The following is a 20,925-nucleotide window of genomic DNA, read 5'->3' as shown; positions in this document are numbered from 1 at the left end:
GAAAAATTTACACCAGCAGCAAAGAAGAATACATTTCATTATTGCTACTGTGTATGGTTGAGCTCTATGCCACCAGCTGGATGCACCGTGCAGACCATTCATATTTGCACTTCTGCTCATTCCATTAAACGGCACAGTCAAGCGGCCAGACTCTCTGTCCCATTGTGCTTGCGTTTGCCCTAATACCGGAATCGCAAAACGCAATTACGTTAGTAATCTTCTGGTGTAAAGTGACGGCCACAAACACGCAAATCCTGGCGACGATCAGATAGTGGCAATCCAATGCGCAGCAGCCAGTTCGCTCGTCTGCTGCCTTGAGGAGGGACACGATGTCGCAGCCTGACATATTGCCAGTCGCTACGTTTGCAGTCCATAACGGAACAAAGTCGAATCATAGTGCTCGCAAAAGACAGACCAACTCTGACCGCGGAGCTCTCGTCAAAATGTAGTATGTTGTAACACAAGCAGACGACACTTGCTGTGTGCTGTAAGTGCTTAAATGTAGCAAGAAATTGTTCTTGTGCACTCTCTTTCAGTTACTTTCTTTTTAGGTAAACAAATGAACTAACATTCCAACTATTACGAACATCATTTGTTCGCCATAAAGGTGGAAAACTCATCAATGACACGCCCTGGGAAGCCAATCGGATAGCTCACCCTAATGACGTCACATGGGTAGGGGCGGCTGAAAATTCCACCGAGCGATTTGCTGCAAACGGCAGCGATGATCATTTTTAAAACCTTGTAATAAATTACATGCTTTACGCGGAGCACTTAGATGCATCAATTAATGATCAGAAGGACCTACTCTAACCACTCGGTATCTTTGTACAACATCGTGAAAATCGTTTCAGGGTCCCTGAAACCTGTCTGTGTCAAAATTACAAGAAAATCACCACTTTATTTTACTCACTTAGTATTTCAGAAAAAACTTCGTTAAATTGAGTTTGGTGGCCATGTTAGTTTCATTAATTTGGGTTGATGACAGCAATGGGTACCTGATGGGGGATGGAAATGTCTTTATTATATTGGGAACTTCGTAATATCATGTTTGCTTAGATCAAGTTTCAACTGTACTCCAAGTGTTCAATAAAATCAATTATTCTGTAATCAATGTGTTACAGCCACTTCAACAAATGTTCCAACTCGCTTCTGAAAGAAGACATAAAAGCATAAGTGGAGCCATATCCTATTACAATGCATACGAGGACAGCTTCCAAGCAGCACACATTGGTTTCTTGAAACAACAGATCCGGCTGAGCTGACTCAGTTACAATAGAAAGGGTGAGAATGCCAACAGCATTCTCTTGTGATCACTGTATGGCTGTGAATCCTCAACTTCCCTGATGGTTGTGCAAGTGACGATCTTGCATTAAGATCATAAATTTCTTCATAAATAAGTTTGAAAACATGAGGTTATAATTGGCAATACAAAAATCTATCTAGCTCAAACGGAAACAAAACAGTTATAAAAAATTTTTCTTGGGCTTTAGTTTCTAGGATAAATATCGAAAAGGTGAGCAACAGAAGAAAGCAGACGGAAAGGAACATTTTGTGGTACAGATGTTTACAAAGTGTAGCGCAAAACAGACCAAGTCAGTGCGCTGGCCCCGTCTACGTTCCTCCAACATTTGTACTTCAAAAGAGAGGTACACTATACCTGAAATGTTTTCCCCAGACCCATGCAATGGGCCAGGATGCAGCCTGATCCTTTCACAGGATCCTTCTTCAGCATCTCCAATGACTCGATCACACAATCATACATAAATTTGACACCTGCATTTAAAACACATATGTATCATGCCCAGCAAGCTCAGCATGGGGAAAAAGGGATGCAGTGATACACAACCTTAAAATACCATACACATGACATGAAGTGTTTCACTTGCCTCACTGGCAACCCTCAAGAATATTCTGCCACCATGGCTGGAATTCGCGAGTTCGCCAAACACTGAATGTGGCCACTCACAAACATAAAAAGCACTGAAGGTCATTAGAATTCTAAAAAAAAGGCGCTGCTTCAAAATAGCGACTGGTTTCAGAACTAGTAAAGACACAGTGCGCAAGATTGGTACAGGGGTGGGACAGCCCAAAGTCATTTTGGAGCAGTTTGTACCAGACAAAATTTCCTTTTAGAGCAGCTTGGAGCTGATAAAATTTCATGGTGGAGCCATGTGGAGCAGATAAAATTTCATTTTAAAGCAGTTTGGAGCAGGCCAATCTGAAATTTGGTGGAATAATGTAATATGGCGGCGCACTTCGAAACTACGACATAACAGAATAAATCAACATGAGCGCTGTACTGCAACTGTCTTAAGCAACAACATAAGGTAAATTTTGAATCAGATTACCCTGATACTGAAACTGTCTCTAGTGCATGCAAATTTTGGTATAGTGCCAGTAGAGTTTTAATTAGTGGTAGCAATCACAAAAGAACATGCATACTGCAATAGCGAGTCTGAAACTTCGAAAAGCAGCCAATGCATTTTTATAAATACATTTTTCTTTAATGTCTCGATGGTGTGGGTCTGGAAATGCACTTCACCAATAGACCATACGGAGAAGCCAGAGTTATGAACTACTGTGATTTAGTGAAAGCCATTTCTACGTAATACGACCAGGACGATTCCAAAGCACCTAATGCTTAACTTTCTGGCATAACATAAAACTTTCCAATCTGTTTTTATTCCAAATCCACCATTAGCCCTTCGTGATAGGTCAGGCCTCGCCCATATGAGCATAAAAACACGTTGGAATAGTTTTATATCGTGCCGGCCCTGGATACAGAGACATCCACCTGCTGACACCACTGCAGCGTGCCTCCATCATACCTAATTCACTCAGAGTGCACTCAGCCTACTTTTCGTTCTTATACACCTGAGCTAAGGAGAGCCACATCGCCCGGCCCACTCAGCCCTTTTCTAATGCACTCTAAACACACCCGCCCTGGCCGTTCTGACAGCAGCGACAACAGCCAGAAGTGGCCGCGTGTGCTCACTGACCACTTGCCGTAAGTGCTGAAAAGTGCAGTGTTATAAGCACAAAAATTCTGAGAAATCGTGCAGGAGGTGCCGTCATGCGGTGTGTGGAATGTGAACAGCTGTACTTTCTTTGGAGAACGAATCCGCTTGCTGTTGCAGCCACTGCCAGAGCACACATGCCGAAGCCATTCTGGCACTGCACGGCACAATTCTGGTCAAATTTCTGTGTTTGGCACAGTTTGGTGCAGGAATTTATGTCTGTATCAAAATGGCACAATTGGTGCAGGAGTCCCACTCCTGTTGGTAAGGAGGGTAAATCCAAGGCAGTACGGCCAAGATGGGGAAGACGTCGATGACTGGATCAGCCTGTATGAACACGTCAGCCGCAATAACCGGTGGGACCCTACTATTATGCTCGCCAACGTAGTCTTTTACCTCGGTGGCACACCTCGAGTTTGGTATCGCACGCACGAAGATGAGCTCACCAGTTGGGATTCACTTAAGACACAGCTTCGAGACTTGTTCGGCAACCCCTACGGTCAACAACTTGCCGCGCAGAAGGCGCTTTCCGGCCGTGTGCAGACGTCAACAGAGCCCCTATGTCACGTACATTCAGGACGTCTTGGCTCTGTGCCGCAAAGTTGACACCCACATGACTGAGTCAGACAAGGTTTCCCACATCCTCAAAGGCATTGCCGATGACGCCTTCAACTTGCTCGTTTGCAACAACGTAGCGACGGTGGATGCTGTTATAAGAGAGTGCCGCCGCCTGGAACTCGCCAAAAGCCGACGTATTGACCAGCAGTTTGCCCGTCTGCCCAACACCCCAGCGACATCTTCCTGTGCCGACGCTCCTCGTCCCAACAACACTGCCGATGTTACCAGGATCGTCCGGCGTGAGATCGAGGCCGCCTATCCGGCTGCCTTCGACTCCAGTCCCACCAACACATCTGCAGTCACGGTCTCACTGATCCAGGCAGTTGTCCGCCAGGAGTTTGAAAACATGGGTCTTCACACCATCTGCTCGGCCCATCGCCCTAATACCCGCCCGGCTTCTTCGATTTCGCCCCGTCCCGCATCTTCTTACCCACCGCGTTTCCGCAACCCATCTGAATGGCGCACTGCTGACGACAAGCCTATTTGTTTCCACTGCCATCGAATCGGGCACATTTCTCGGCACTGTCGTAGTCGCTGGAGTTCCCCGAGCCGGCCTACTTATACTGCCTACTCTCGCCCCTCAGGTGGCCCTTCTCGTCCCTATGCCGCACGCTCCGATAATGCCGCCACTGATTCTCCTGCAACGAACCGCCCCTATTCTCGTTCACCTTCGCCCCAACGACGACAATCTCGCTCTCCCCAGCCCCGTCGCTCCTATTCGCCGACTCCCTTCGGACGCCGCTCCCAGCCGGAAAACTAGACGATGCAGCGCCTCGAGGTGACGCTGCATTGCTCCCTACGCCGCCAAATCCTCTACTGACTTTGCCCACTCATCTGAACCTTCTTGACGTGCAAGTCGACGGTGTTTCTGTGTCTGCTCTCATAGACACTGGGGCGCATTTGTCCGTAATGAGCGCTGACCTTCGTAACCGGCTCAAGAAAATTATCGCGCCCGCCACGACGCCTGTTGTCCGTGTCGCCGATGGCGGAACAGCCCCCGTAATTGGTATGTGTACCGCCCGCGTCTCCTTCGCCGATCGCTCAACAATCGTGCTATTCACAGTCATCGCCCACTGTCCCCACGACATCATCCTCGGCTTAGACTTCCTTTCCGCACATTCTGCTCTCATCGATTGTTCCGCCAGTACTCTCCGCCTTGACCTGCCTGTTCTGGATCCTGCTGAACCACACCCCAGTCGCCTCAGTTCCGCCGACTTCGTTTGCTTGCCACCTTCGGCACTGACCTACGTTGACCTAGTGTCATCCCCACCAGTCCCCGACGGTCACTACATCGCGGCTCCTATGCAAGACGTCCTCCTTACACATGGGATCACAGTACCCCATACAGTTTTATCTATTACGGCGAATTGCGTCTGCCTGCCAGTGGTCAACTTTGGCTTGACGACACAAGTGCTGCCACGTGGGATGTCTTTGGCCCAGCTTTGTTCATTCGAGGATCACTCAGTAGCATCCATTGCAGTAGACGACACTTCATCCGATACTCCTCTACCATCGCAGTCGGCAAATTGTACCATCGCTGACTTACGGAAAATGACTGCCCCCGACTTGCCCTCCGAGCACGCTCGTGAACTCTACCGCGTTCTGTTTTCCTACCACGATATTTTTGACTTTAACGATCGTCCTTTAGCCCAAACTACAGCTGTCAAACATTGCATTAATACCGGCGATGCCCCTCCTATTCATCGCCGCCCGTATCGAGTGTCACCAGCTGAGCGTCAAGTTATTCACGCAGAAGTTCGCAAAATGCTTGCCAAGAACATTATTGAACCATCATATAGTCCATGGGCGTCACCTGTAGTACTGGTCAAAAAGAAGGATGGCTCATGGCGCTTTTGCGTGGATTATCGGCACCTTAACAGGGTTACCAAAAAGGACGTGTATCCCCTACCTCGGATTGATGACGCCCTTGACTGCCTCCACGGTGCTCGCTATTTCTCTTCTATTGACCTTCGCTCCGGCTACTGGCAGATTGCCGTGGACGATCTCGACCGCGAGAAGACTGCTTTTGTCACACCCGACGGTCTTTATCAATTCAAAGTGATGCCGTTTGGTCTATGTAACGCCCCTGCCACTTTTGAACGCATGATGGACTCCCTTCTTCACGGTTTCAAATGGTCCACGTGCCTGTGCTACTTGGACGACGTTATCGTATTCTCCCCAACGTTCGCTACGCACCTCGAGCGCCTCTCAGCAGTCCTGGACGTTTTTCGGCGAGCCGGTCTGCAACTCAACGCATCGAAGTGCCAATTCGGCCGTCGCCAGATTACCGTCCTTGGACATCTCGTTGACGCGAACAGAGTGCAACCGGACCCAGGCAAGATCCATGCTGTTACGCACTTCCCTGTTCCGAAGTGTGTCAAGGATGTGCGCAGCTTCATCGGCCTTTGTTCGTACTTCCGCCGTTTCGTGAGAAATTTCGCCGCCATAGCACGACCACTAACCGACCTTTTGAAAAAAGACGCTCCTTTCCAGTGGGGCGATAACGAGGCCTCTGCATTCTCTCATCTAATCGACATTCTCACAACGCCTCCCGTTTTGTCCCATTTCGATCCTTCTGCGCCTACCGAAGTCCGTACTGATGCCAGCGGTCACGGAATTGGAGCAGTACTGGCACAACGCCAGCGTGGCCACGACCGTGTTATCGCTTACGCCAGCAGGCTCCTCTCACCCGCGGAGCGCAACTATTCCATCACTGAGCGTGAGTGTCTGGCCCTAGTTTGGGCGGTTGCGAAATTCCGCCCATACTTATATGGCCGATCCTTTTCCGTTGTCACAGACCATCACGCGCTTTGCTGGTTATGCTCACTGAAAGATCCTACAGGAAGACTTGGTCGCTGGGCCTTACGCCTCCAAGAATATTCGTATACTGTCACCTATAAATCTGGCCGACTGCACAAGGACGCTGACTGCCTGTCTCGCTACCCGGTCGACGAGCCTGACGACGCCGACAGTAGTAGCGCCAACGGCATTTTCTCTGTCTCTGCCTTCGGTAACATCGCCGATGAGCAGTACCGAGACCTATCGCTGCGAGCACTTATCGAGCGTCTGCGCTCTACACCTACCGACGCATCCGTTCGCCGATATGTCCTCCAGGGTGGCATTCTGTATCGAAGGAACTTCCTCCCTGACGGCTCTGACCTTCTTCTTGTCGTGCCAAAACAGCTACGACAGACTGTGCTCTTTGAGATGCATGACGCACCCACTTCAGGACATCTTGGGGTAACCCGCACGTACGACCGCGTCCGCCGCCGCTTCTATTGGCCTGGTCTCGCTCGCTCCGTTCGACGCTATGTTGCTGCCTGTGATCCCTGCCAGCGTCGGAAGACACCTCAGGTGCTACCTGCCGGTCATCTCCAGCCGATCACCGTCCCTGTGGAACCGTTCTTTCGTGTTGGATTAGACCTGCTCGGTCCCTTTCCCACGTCATCTTCTGGGAACAAATGGGTAGCCGTCGCGACTGATTACGCCACCCGATACGCTATCACTCGGGCTCTCCCTACCAGCTGCGCCACTGACGTCGCGGACTTTCTCTTGCGTGACATTATCTTGCTTCATGGCGCCCCGCGACAGCTGCTTACTGACCGTGGTCGAAACTTCCTCTCGAAAGTTATCGCTGACATTGTGCGTTCCTGCTCCATTCAACACAAACTGACTACTTCATACCATCCTCAAACCAATGGCCTGACAGAGCGGTTAAACCGTACTCTTACCGATATGCTGGCCAAGTACGTTTCCAAGGACCACCACGACTGGGACATTGCCCTTCCTTACGTAACATTTGCGTACAATTCTTCCCGGCACGACACCGCCGGATTTTCTCCCTTTTATCTACTGTACGGTCGCGAACCTACCTTGCCCCTAGACACAGCACTTCCTCCTGCTGCGGTCTCAACAAGCGAGTATGCGCGCGACGCCATCGCCCTCGCTGACCATGCACGCCAGCTTGCCCGTGCTCGACTGACGGCCTCACAGACCACTCAGCAGTGTCAGTACAACGCCCGCCATCGTGACGTACAGTTTTCACCTGGTGCGCTCGTGCTCCTGTGGTCGCCCTCTCGTCACGTCGGACTTTCAGAGAAGCTCCTTTCGCGATACACAGGGCCCTACCGCGTGCTGCGCCAGGTGACGCCTGTGACTTACGAAATTGCTCCTGTGGCCTCAACCTCGTCCTCTCCTGTGGCATCTAGTGATGTCGTACACGACAGTAGGCTCAAGGCCTACTACACTGCTTCCGAGTCCGATCTTTAGTCGCTCCGGGACGGCGCTTTTGCAGCCGGGGGTAGTGCTACGGCACAATATGCGCGATCACGAAAGGCCAGCAGTGTGAAGACGACGACGACGATTAGAAGCTAGCGCGGGCTGTTGCCTCTTGGCCAAGCGCAGCGTATTTTCCTTGTAAATATATTTGTACATAGCTTTTCGTCTGCGTCTTCCTACGTAACAATATTAATAGTGATTTTGGGATAGAAGGTTATATACACATTTTGATTGTCACCACAAAAATGACTGCATGACTAGCGGTCCACAAAGTTAATAAATGAAAGAAAAACATACTATTTGTGCTCTCACACGTGCCATAATGTGCAGCATTGGCATGATTCCTTTTTAAGCAGCTCTAAACTCAATAAGTCCTTAGAAGGAAGATTGCTTGGGAATGCCCAGTGCTGATAGCTTCCCATCTCCCATGACGGAATAGTCAGCATGTTTGCTTTGATCAAGGCAGTTAATGGCGACCATGGCGACAGATGTCCAGCTTCCACTGGCCATTAGCAGGCTTCCGGCCTTTTTCCGTTGGATGTCAAATTCCAAGAGTACAAAATGTTAAGTTGGCGTATTAGGGTAAAAGCTTGAGCGAGTTGGTCACAGTTCAAAACGGCAGTATTGTGCAGCACGCGAATGTAGGAAAAAAGGACAGAAGAGTAAAGAAGCCTCAATAATCGACTGCGCAAGCACCGAAAGAACATGCACAATGCTGTGCCGGGGCATCTTGGCATTCATTGCAGAGATTGTGGGTACACCCACCTTTTTCTTCAGTGCATGGTACTGGCAAGGTATAGGTCACAGTTAACCTGACAAATAATGGAAGCGCAAAACATTTGCATTTACAAGTTAGGCGACTGCTATGTAAGCACCCCTTCCATTGCTCACTCATGGCTCGAGCGTGATTACCTGGCTAGGCCGTAGGGCAATCGTGGGCCAGTGTTACAAAAATGTTTAAGAAGTGATCCGACTTATCAATGATGCACTGGCTCTGGGATCACCTTTCTTCTGTGTGTTTTATCTGTTTGCTGTGCGTATATACTATGCTCGTCTGCAAAGAAAAACCAGTTAGAAGTCGGCAGTCTTTACTCTTCCCTGACCTTTTTTCCTACATTCGAGTGCTACACAATACCGCCATTAAGCTAGCTAATGTGCAGCAAAACCAAGACCTTATCAAGAAATTAAGTCAAACTTGTGTCGTGTTTGCTCTTGTTTTTTTTACATAAGCATTTTATTCCAGCTTTATGGTAGATCTTGTACTCAGTTCTCTAAAATGCACTATACAGGCAATGATTCTTTATTACAATCAAGCATCAATACTACGAAGTCATATTTGCAGCCAAGGACTTCATTAAATTGTGAATTTCGCTCAGCCGAAGCAGCTATTCGTGCAATAAAAATTACTTCGCATGTTTCTGAAACAGTTCTGATGGAGAGCCTCTTGTCACAAAGCATTTTGAACAGAATCCTGTAAGGAACTGTCAATAAATATATGGTATCGGAAGCACTGGCACACATGATTGAGATCGGGTTTACAGCAAAGTTTCCGCGCGTATTGCCCATACTGCTCACGGCTGCTATCATACAATGCGCCGTAACGAACTGCCAATGCTAGACAACCATTTTATTTGTTTACAGCAGTGTAGGGAGTTGCAGAGGCAAAACAATCACAACATTGTTTGGAATCTGTTGACTTCAGTTTTTACACAAAGAAAGCTATTCATGAAGCCATAACTGGAAGCCGACAACACCCCTGACCTTTGACTTGGTGAGGCTTCATGGACGTGACAAGGCTTTTGTCAACCTCCACAAGTGTTTCCTTGGTCTTCAGGTCCACTTCAAGCACCAGCTGTTTTACTTTGGTATCGGCATCACTGGGTACAGTTCCGAAGGTCTCGTTATACTAGAATTATTTTTGATAGAAGAAGGAAATAAAGTGAGAGCTGGTCAGGAGAAGGCAAAGTATCTACTGTAATGAGACCAGTAATGAAGCAAAGCCTACCAGCTTCTGCCTGTCTGCAATGCGCTTCTTTCTCTCCTCTTCAGCCAATGCAGCAGCCTTAGTCTCCTGCGTAAGCTTCTTGTCAGAGATGAGCTTGCGAATGTTCTTGCGACTCTTGCCATCTGCGTCTTGGCTCTGGAAGCATTTAAAAAAATATATGCTTTATCCACTATACACAACGTGCTGGGTCATTCCACACCAAACATCCCAGACATTGCACTCGACCCTCTCCGATTCTATGCCAAAAAATTGTGGTTAATCATTTTGGTGCACTAAAATATTTTTGTAAGAAAAAATTGTCTCCTACAACGATTTGAATGTTGCTGTGGTGGACGAAACCTACTGCACGGAGCACCTTAAATGCAATACTGCACAGAGTTCCTTAAAAAGCTGCTGGTTATAGAAAAGGAATAGCACTTTCTTATTCTCTCCCATTGGCAGCTACTACTTTGTCTCGCAATGTGCGTTGTGGTAAAGCAATACAATTCTGTGCCAATTCTGACTACTTTAACAAAATTTTACAAGGTTCACAGACAATACAACTGTTTCACATGGCTGGATAGTTAGCAGTAAAACAGTCTCAAAAGGTATTGAAGTCAAAGGATGAGTAGTTTCAAAGTGGAAGAAAAGCGAACATTGAAAATTTGTGAAATGCCTCATGTTAGGCACATGTAGATTGGTGATGCTGTCCAAGTAAATATGCGTGCTTGAATTCATATGGAAGGGTGTACAAGAGATTTACTTCTGAAAGGTTCATCGGAGTTTTTTGTTTTAGGTGAGAGAAAGCTTATGTCGAGCGGCCACCACATCCCTGGGCCCCAGCTCCCCTTCACTGCACCGTGCACTTGTCCAAGGCAACGGGAAAGATGCGGCAGTTGCACGCGTGGCATCATCGTATGCCATGTTGTGTTTTTATGTTGTTGGCAACTTAGAAATAGCGTGGCTGGTTGGCACAAGGTTTTAGAAGGGCATCAAAGGCTGCCGACAAGTACTAGGAGATCCTATTTCGTTGCCACATCCCTTCCTGCATTGATGCAGTTACAACAGACACAATAGAACTTAGGTTGTGTGCTCGGTTTTCGCACTTTCGGGAGGTTGCAGTTTGTGGGGATGCGCGACTCTCACGCATCCCGAGATGCTGTTTTCCCGCACGGCCCGCGTGGCCTGGCGCCCGCGGCGGTCGGAGTGGTACAAGCGCGGTGCGAGAGATGGCGTGACTATCGCGCCGCGGCGGGGTTACTCGGGCGCCGAGAGACAAGGCGCGTCTCTTTGGTTCGAGGTCGTCGGCGGGCGCGGACATCCACGCGGGCGCCGTCGGATGTTTCTGCAAGACGGTCTCGCGTGGCCGCCTTCGAACGTGCCACCATTCGTGTGACTGTACACGCGAACGACCAGGCGTTGGGATCCAGCATGGGGCGAATATATTCGCTCGCAATGCGGTCGCGGTAAGTCGGATTTCTAGATTTGTCGCGCGCCCATCGGCATGTTTTGGGGATAGCAACTCGGCTAGCAGGCATTGATCTATGAAAGGTGCAATAAATGCCCTTGTGACTGTTTGCACTACTGTGTTGTCGTTCCTTTGTCCCAAGAGTACGGAGGAGAACCCCCATATCTCCCACATCTGGCGCCCAACGTGGGGCTCTTGGGGCATCGGACGATAGAGTTAACAGTTTTGCTTCGTTCAAGACCTTTGTTTGAACCGAAGCGTAGGCCTAGCGTGGATTTTGATCGCTAGAGTCGGCGGCGTGCTTTCTTGAGCGAGGCGACGGTGGCTGTAGTGTGTTTGAACTTATCAACATGCTAAGCCTTTTCGCAAGTGTTTTTTTTTTAATGACATTCGTCAGTACGAGAGCCACGTGGTCTGCATCCTGGGAGAGCGAGGCTGAGCGCCCGCGGAGCAGTGGCAAGCCTGAAGCGAGTGAATACGGAAGCCTCGTGGGTGGTCCGAATTTCTTATGTAAATAGCTTCTTCTATCTCTTTGAGTCGGATGAAGTCGCGGCTCTGGGAGCCGGGTGGCCGCGGGCCACGGGTGCCACGACGGGCTGACTGGTATTGCGGCCTGGCACCGGGCGCTCCGACACCGTCTGGGACGGTGGCCGCCGTCAACTCGGATGCTGTGTGCACCAAGCGGAGTAGGACCACCTCACAGAGCTAACGTCTCCTCGCGGCTGCCTGTTTTACGCTCATTTTGAGTGTTGTTTTTGGATGCCGGTTGTTGTCAGAGTAGCGACGCTTTAGGCCTAACTTTACGAAGCTGCCTGTCGCACGTGGAGGGACACAACCTGGTGGACCGTGGCGTTGAGGCGTTGCAATTTGCTTCCCTCATTCTATTTAGCCTCGCACGAATTGAAATTACTCGTTCTACTCAAGAAAGCGAGCTTCGTTCACGTGAACTTAGCATCTGAGTAGCTGCCCGATCTTTTGCTAGCCGAGTTGAACATCGTACCACGTGGGCGATGCGCATGCAGAATTCCTCTCCCTTGCACTACTTTAGTGGTTGCCGAGTGTTTTGAGTGCACGCAGCGTGATTGGAGTCACCCCTGGCTTGCTGTCACCTGCACATCGTCTGCGCTGCTGCCCCGGACTACGATCGAGTCACCCCCGGGCGATGGTGATGCTGTGGCCAGTTCGGCGCAACGACTTCGGCGGCCTCCTGTATCCAGCTCACAACCCTCGGCGGCGGACAAAAGAGCCGGCAGTCACCGACAGCTACGGCGGCTCTTGCCAGCAGGGCGCGTCGGCGCGAGCGAAGCTTGCTCGTACCGACTACTGCGTTGTTGTCTCCGGAATCCTGGCCTGGGATCGTGCCATCGAGTCTGCAAAGCTGCTGCTGTGACCGGCGGACGCCAGCGGTGTACCCCAAGGACAGTCGGCTCGCATGTTATGGACAGCGTGTGGACATTTCCCCAGCGCGGCCACTGTTGCATGTACCACCTTGTTCGCGAAGCACGTGTTGATGTTAGACTGTGTGAAATGTTTCGCCGGAATATGTAGTGATTTAAGGTTGGGGGGATGTGGGGATGCGTGACTCTCACGCCTCCCCTGAGATCTAGTTTTCCCGCATAGCTCGTCTCCTGCAGGGCGGCTTCGCCCGCGGCGATCGGAGTGGTTGAGGTGCAGTGCGGGAGATGGCGCGAGTGTCGCGCTGCTGCGGGGTTGCTTGGGCGCCGAAAGGGAAGGCGCTTGGTCTCTTTGGTTCGAGGTCGTCGGCGGGCGCGGACGTCCGCACGGGCACCGTCGGATGCTTCTGCGAGACTGTCTCGCGTGGCCGCCTTCGAACGTGCCACCATTCGCGTGACTGTACACGCGAACGACCAGGCGTTGGGATCCAGCATGGGGCGAATATATTCGCTCACAATGCGGTCGCGGTAAGTCGGACTCCTAGATTTGTCGCGCGCCATCGGCATGTTTTGGGGATAGCAACTCGGCTAGCAGGCATTGAGCTATGAAAGGTGCAATAAATGCCCTTGTGACTGTTTGCACTACTGTGTTGTCGTTCCTTTGTCCCAAGAGTACGGAGGAGAACCCCATATCTCCCACAAGTTCTTACTGCCGTCGTCGACATATGGTCTTTGCCACTTGAAATAGCTGTGGTCTGTCGGACCTTTTTTCCATACTTTCTTTTTAAAGGACTCGCACCTATGGCGGCCAGCACCTCATTTACGTCTTCATGTGCAATTTCTGGCTTCCTTGGATCAGGACGAGCTCCACTTTCCTGGAAAGCACCTTCAGAGCTTACATCTTTCGACGCAGTGTAGCACGTGCGCTTGCACTTTTGGCACAACCTCTCCCCAGGAACGAGTCCCAGCATAGGCTGGAGACCAGCAAAAGGTGCGGTAATAATGCCTGTCTCACGCATATTTTTCCCATGCACGAGGAACTCCGAGCACCATTTACAGTATATGCCATGTGAGCTGTGTACTGTTTCACGAGCGTCGTATAGTGATGGTAGCATATGGTAGACATGTCTTGGGTATGTTTACACTACAGTTTCAGGAGACGAACAGTTCCTCTGAGATCTTGCACGTTGAATACCTGCTGTTGTTTTGACTGTGTTGCCTTGTAGCAATCCATAGGTCTAAGTGAACACGCAGGCAGGTGACTTGCTGAAATGCAGAAAATGGGACACAAATACGTGAAGAAACTTCCCGCTAGCGTGTGTGGGGTCTCACACGTGCTCTTAAGACAAAGGAATGACAGCAGAGTAGTGCAAATAAACCCAAGGGCATATGTTGCACCTTTCCTACACCAATGCCAGCTAGCCGAATCGCAACCAATAGAACATGCCGATAGGCATTGACAAATCAAGGAAGTTCCATTCAATGAGACAGGATAGCGAGTTAATATATTTGGCCCCATGCTGGACACCAATGCCTAATCGTTCGCGTGTATAGTCACGCGAATGGTGTCGCATTCAAACGATCAAGTTCGTTCGTCCCGGTACCACCCCCAAAAATTTATTGGGACGATCCCGCGAGGCATGATGGCGCACGCAAAGATCCATGCGTGCGTAGACATTTCGCAGTATTGCGTCACCACAAAGCGCATTGTGAGAAAGTAGCGGTTGCCTATGGGAGAGAATAAGCCAGCAGCTTTTTAAGGTGCTCAATGTAGTATTGTATTTTTGCTGGTGTATTTTCACAACCTAGGTTTCACCCACCATGGCAACATTCAAATCGCTACAAGAGGCAGAAAAAAAAAGCCTTGGAAAAATAGTCTACAAGGTCAAATGGTGCACTAAAATGATTGACCACAATTTGTTTGAATAGAATCAGAGGGGGTCTAGCGCTATGTCTGGGAACGGAAACGTACTTGACTGATCTACCTTGGCTAATGTACTAATCTACCAAAAATATGTTGGAATTATGCACGCACGCACGCGCGCGCACACACACACACAACACACACAACACACAACACACACACACACTATCATGCACCAAGATTAAAAAATGAGAAGTTGCGTTACTTGAAGAAAACCTAGTGGTTATCAGTTCAGTGGAGTAGCCACCAGTAATTTTTTTGTTACTGAGATTTAATTTGGTAATTGCTATTGATTATCTAGCTCGAGACATACTATCCTAATTATCAAAGTGTCAACAAGGCATCTGCAGGCACCACCAGATGACCTTTAACTGTGGTATTTTCAGCAACGTACTACTTGCGCATCAATTTTTTTTTTACTACAGTACAGAAACCCCACGATATATGAAAAATACCATGTGACTACACTCCCATCTACATCGTAAAGCAGCACCCTCAAATAAGCTGATTGAGAGCAACTGCTTTGCCTGTCGCAAACCCAAAAAGACAGTGCATCACCTTGATAATGGTATGGAAGGAGCCCCAATAGCAGGTTTCACAGCTTCGCAGTGATTCCTTCCTCTCATTTCTACGTCCCACTTATTATATTTGTCTCTGAAGGCCGACTGATCACATTGATAACAAAAGCCCCTTGATAACACAGCCGAAGTACCACTCTGACCCTGGACAAAATGCAAAAAGCAATGGAATAGGCATAGAATGTTTCAAAACCCTGGCTATGCTCCCGCTGCATTGAAAGAGTGCGCGCGCAGCTATATTTCGTGCCAGAAACTTGCTTCGGACCAAAGCCAAATTAAAGTGACAGATTTATTTTTCATGGGAGTGTATACGTGCTGCAAGAAAAGGTTTACGGCAAAAAATAAAAGTGAAATAAACAACCGGGAAGCGACCCACATGTAGAGAAAAGGCAAAACCGATGCGCTCGAAAAAGTACACGTGCCACTTCCAAATGTGCCGAACTGGCAATTGGGATTTGTCTGCACTAAACAAAATGTACAAAAAAAATGAAATTTGAGTGTGCCCTTATTATCTGTGCATTTGCAAGCGTAATTGAACACCAGCTGCTGCCTTGAGGACATGTTCAAATAGGTCCCCTTCTGCAGCTATGCAGTACTGAGTCCGCTTTATCACATCTTCAGTGGCCTTCTTGATGACCTACGCTGGAATTCCAACGCAGGCATCCGTTATCGTTGCCTTCAGCTCATCTGACAAAATCGTCTCAATCATGTAAACACAATCTTTCGCATAAACCAAAAGAAAGAAATCGAGTGAAGAGAGGTCAGGCGACCTAACCAGCCAATTTGCTGGACCCCGTGCCTTCTAATCCATTGTGCATGCAAAGTCGCATCCAGCCAGTTTTGTGCTCGGCTAATGCTGTGTGCTGGTGCCCCATCTTGCTGATGCCACAGTAGTAGAAGTCATTACAGTGGGGACTTCGCTTAAACATCCACTATTCCAAGGATTTCAACCATGTAGCGCTGTCGGTGCGTGATCAAAAATGGGACCAATTATAGCACCAGTGTAAATTCCGCACCACTCATTGAATGAGTACTGGTACTGGTGCCAACTGCAGTTTACCCAGTGTGTACCCAGTGTGGATTGGAGTCGCTCCAATAGTGTGCATTAAGCAAATTTACCTGGTCGTTTCTGCAAAAATTGGCTTCATCTGCCCACATCGTCATCATCATCATCATGATCTGCCCACATGAGGTTGCTCAAAAAGTCCAGTGACTCATTGGCTTTTGTGAGGACCCAATTCCAGAAATCTAGAGGGTTCTGTAGGTCCCTGTCTTCCAAGCATTGGTGCAAGCTAAGGTAGCACGGGTGAAAGGCCGAGCCATTTAGAATCCTCTGTACTGATGACTTGGAAATTGGTACCTGGGCGGCCACATCCTGCAAGCTAGCACAAGGGCTTGAGGTCATAAATGCTAGAACCTCCATGCGTAGGCTAGGACTCAAAGATGGAGTCCTCCACCGCTGTTTCTTGAAGCTGCCTGTTTGTCTCAGGCTTTCATAATTTCTGGTGATTGTCGATGCAGTTGGTCAACTGCTACACTTCCCTGACTGATATATCTTTGCCACCTTCCTCTTGGTGCCATTTGCAGCTCCCAAGGCAAGGATAACATTAGCCTTCTGCTCATTATAAAAAGACATGGCAATTGGGACGACACAAAATGGACCTTTAAAACTTTCCACTGACATTGTCAATTCGTTTTTTTGGCGATAGGTTTTGTGGAAAAAAAGAAAAGAAATCATCCGTGCACTTTACCTACGCTAAGACAATTGCTATCACAGCTTTGCCTCCAACTAACACCAACACGACATGTTGCTTCGGCCAGAGCGTGGTAGATAAGGCACTAGCTCAATCACAATGTTTTCTTTATTTTTCTTTATTTGGTTTTGGCTAACACTTACAGAGCCTGCTCGAAGGCACTGCTTTATGATGCGGGTGGTAGGGCAGTCATGTGGTATTTTTCATATTTCATGGGGATTATTTAGCAGTTGGAAAAAATTAGTGTGCAATTAGTATGTCGCTGAAAATACTGCAGTTAGACGTCCCCTGGCTGTGCCTACAAGCGCCTCATTGACAGTGATAATTAGGACAGTACTACTCAAGTTAGATAACTAATTACAATTACCTAGCTAACTCTCAGTAACGAAAAAATTACTGGCAGCTATACCACTGTACTGGAAACAATATGCACTAGGTTTTGTTCGAGTAATGCAATTGCTATTTTATTAAATCGTGGTGTATGATAGTTGGGACAGCCTGTATACATACACACACACACACTGCCACATCCAATATGTGGCATGTAGAGAAAGACGAAGATCTCGCGCATTGCAGAAGAGAAGATGAGGTCCCTGTGCGATTGTTTTTCAGTTTGCCTGCAATTAAAGTCTCCGATCAGTTTCTACTGCTTGCGAATTTTGACACTGGTGGAGGCATTGGGTAAATGTTTGGGACACTTGTCAACAGCCCCACATCAAGCCCAGGATGTTTTCCATATGTCGAAACACCCGTTCATCGCGCCAGCCGTCGCCTACAAGGCCTAAGCCAAGGATTTGGTCCCCTACCAGGAAGTCTGCCTCTTACCACGAGTGCCCAAGCCATGCCAGAGCCAGGCCCTGCACAGGCGACTCTCTCGACTCCTCGATCTCCCATGAGCTTCCACAGCAACGCCTATGAGGATGCAGAAAACTGACTCGAGAAGTATGAGCGCGTAGCCACGTATAACGAGTGGCATGCTGGACAGAAGCTATCCCCTGTGTATTTCTCTCTTGAAGACGGATCCCGCACGTGCTTCGCAAATCGCAAGGGTACCTGGCCAAGCTGGGATGAGTTCCGCTGCCAGTTCCTCCATACGCTCGGCAGCACCGAAAGGCAAGACTACGCGCAGCGTCTTCTCGAATCGCAGATTCAAAACCCGAATGAAACTGTGGCTGTGTTCACTGAGGACATGGCTCATCTTTGTCGTCATGCAGACCCCGATATGCCGGAGGCAAAAAAAAAAAAAACTGCCACCTCATGTGCAACGTAACAGCGCAGCTGTTTGCCAATCTTGTGCGGAACCCGCCGATCAGCGTCGATGAATTTATTGAAAAATGGACGGCCATAGAGCGTGCGTTACACTTATGCACCCACCAGTTTGATCACCAGCACTGACCAGCACTGGACTGGCAAGCGCCGCAGTAGTGACATTCACAGACGAGGGATCCTTGCGCCAGCTGATACGCAAAATTGTTCAGGGAGAAAATTAAGAAACTCACTGCCACATCAAATGAATACACAGCCGCGTCAGTGGCTGAAGTTGTGCGCCAAGAAATAAAGCAAGCGTTAACGGCTCCCAAGCCAAATTCCCAGACATGGCAGCCCAGCTACGCAGATGTTGTCCATCGACCGGCACCTTTGATGCCGACGCGTTAGTATCACCAGCAGTCAGCACGGGCATCACCTTGGTACCATAGGGAACAACTGACGCAACCACCGCTTCACAGAACCGACATTTGGCACAGCTGACTGCAGGCCCTTCAGCTTCCACTTTGGGGAAGCGGGCCACATCTGCCGTCATTGCCCTTATCCCGTTGAAGTGTACCAAGCATTTCCATCCACTGCTTCTTGTCGCGCTTTTGACGGAGCCGAGTAAACATCAACGCGAATTCGATGAGCTGGCAAGCCGATTCTCCTGGTTACCGGTCGTGCTCCCCTTCTCCGGGACATCATTTTCCAGCTGCAAGATGCAGTTCCACCAACGTGGCCCGAGGATGATTTCCCAGCCCATGCTGGGGAAACTGCAGGCTGCGACCTCATAGGGGAAGGTTGCCACACGTCGAAGTGCTGAAAACCCCCCATTGGCGTCGAACGAGAAGTCGATACAGCGAGATGATTTGACGACAGAAGAGATCGTTAGGGCCGGTATTACTGTATCAATCGACGGCCACGACGTGACAGCACTAGTAGACACTATTGTGGATTTTTCGATCGTAACTGAAAAAGTGGCGGACAGACTTCGCAAAGTGAAAATGGAATGGTCAGGGCCGCACATTAGAGGAGCTGGAGGCCAGCTACTGACCCCGACTGGCAAGTGTACTGCAAGGGTAAACATAGGGAATTCGTCATTCGTCGAAAATTTTTTCATTCTCCCTGACTGCTGCAAAGATGTAATCTTAGGTATAGACTTCTTACGCGAGTACCACACCGCCATCAACATACCAGAAGGTATACTAACCTTTTCTGGGGACAAAAGTGCAGAACTACAACACAAGTCCTTGCGCATCATAGACGACGTTACCATACCACCATTACCTTGCTGTCTTGTTTCCGTCTGGTGCGACACAGAGTACAATAGGGAAGGTATTGCCGAGCAGATAATTATGCTTTTGCTCACTCAAGGGGTTGCCACACACAGAAATCTCATCAATGTAATGCACGGGTAAACAGAACTACTGCTGACAAACTTCAGCAAGCAAAGACGACACATTGGAAATGGCACAGCAGTTGTTTACCTCAACGAGATGGCGGAATTTGGCGAATGCTTTACATTACAAGAGCAAGCCGCTTCGGCATCCTTACCTGTTCTTGACGTGAGTGAGCTTATCACCAGAGGAAAGGCAGTGCCTTGTGCACCTGCTTCACCAGTTTCGCTATTGCTTTTCATCGACACCCAGAGTTGGTCAGATGCCATTGACGAAACACCGGATTATCAAGGAGGAGACAGCAAGACCAATCAAATAAAACCCATACCATGCAGTCCCGAAAGAATGCGAAGCGATTCGAGAGCAAGTGAAGAACATGCTCGACAACAATGCTATCCTACCATCAAAAAGCCCGTGGGCATCGCCGGTAGTGATCATCAAAAAGAAAGACGGCAGTCTACATTTTTGTGTCGACTACCATAAGCTGAACTGGGTGACAAAGGAACACGTATACCCATTACCACGTATCGACAATTCCCTCGACAGGCTGAAGCATGCTTGCTACTTCTCATCAATGGACCTCAAAAGTGGCTAGTGGCATGTCAAAGTTGACAAGAGAGACAGAGAAAAGACTGCTTTCGTATCGCCTGATGGGCTTTACGAATTCAAGGTCCAGCCTTTCGATTTATGCTCAGCTCCACCAACTTTTCAGTGACTCATGGATATGGTTCTGTCAGGCCTGAAGTGGCAGACATGCCTAGTATACCTAGACGCCAGTTTTTTCGGAAACGTTCCAGGAACACCTGAGATGGCTGCTGGCAGTTCTACAAATGATACGGTCCGCCGGCTTAACACTGAAAGCAGAAAATTGTCACTTTGGTTTCGCGGAACTCCATTTCTTAGGTCGTGTTGCGAGTCATCAAGGCGTCCGCCCTGACTTTGACAAGATTACGGCCGTCACAAAGTTTCCAACGCCAACGGGCAAGAAGGCAGTGAGGTGTTTCCTAGGTCTCTGCTCGTATTACTGAAGATTTATTGCCAATTTTTCACATAGAGCTTCACCATTACCGCACCTTACAAGAGAAGACGTTGCCTTCATATGGGGCGAGGAAGAACAAGCAGTGTTTAATGATTTCCGACAGCGCCTGCAAACACCTCCTGAACCGGCTGACTTTAACGAGGACGCCCCTACCATGATTCATATGGACGCTAGCAACGCAGGTCTGGGCGCTGGGCTCATGCAGTGGCAAGACTCAGCCGAG

General features: G+C 49.0%; 1 protein-coding gene across 2 annotated transcripts in view; it reads right to left on the bottom strand.

The window, feature by feature from the left end:
• LOC129380070 (uncharacterized) overlaps window positions 1–20,925 on the bottom strand; it is a 141,307-nt gene that overhangs the window by 72,831 nt on the left and 47,551 nt on the right. For both annotated transcript variants that reach the window (XM_055073945.2, XM_050183262.3), the window contains exons 10-12: window positions 9,922–10,056; window positions 9,678–9,822; window positions 1,661–1,776 (exon numbers count right to left, since the gene is read on the bottom strand). In XM_055073945.2, the coding sequence (XP_054929920.1) occupies window positions 1,661–1,776; window positions 9,678–9,822; window positions 9,922–10,056 (396 nt within the window). The remainder of the gene's footprint in view (window positions 1–1,660; window positions 1,777–9,677; window positions 9,823–9,921; window positions 10,057–20,925) is intronic.

The sequence above is a fragment of the Dermacentor andersoni genome, chromosome 4, assembly GCF_023375885.2.
Source record: "Dermacentor andersoni chromosome 4, qqDerAnde1_hic_scaffold, whole genome shotgun sequence".
NCBI lineage: Eukaryota > Metazoa > Arthropoda > Arachnida > Ixodida > Ixodidae > Dermacentor > Dermacentor andersoni.
This window is presented reverse-complemented; position numbering and strand designations above follow the sequence as displayed.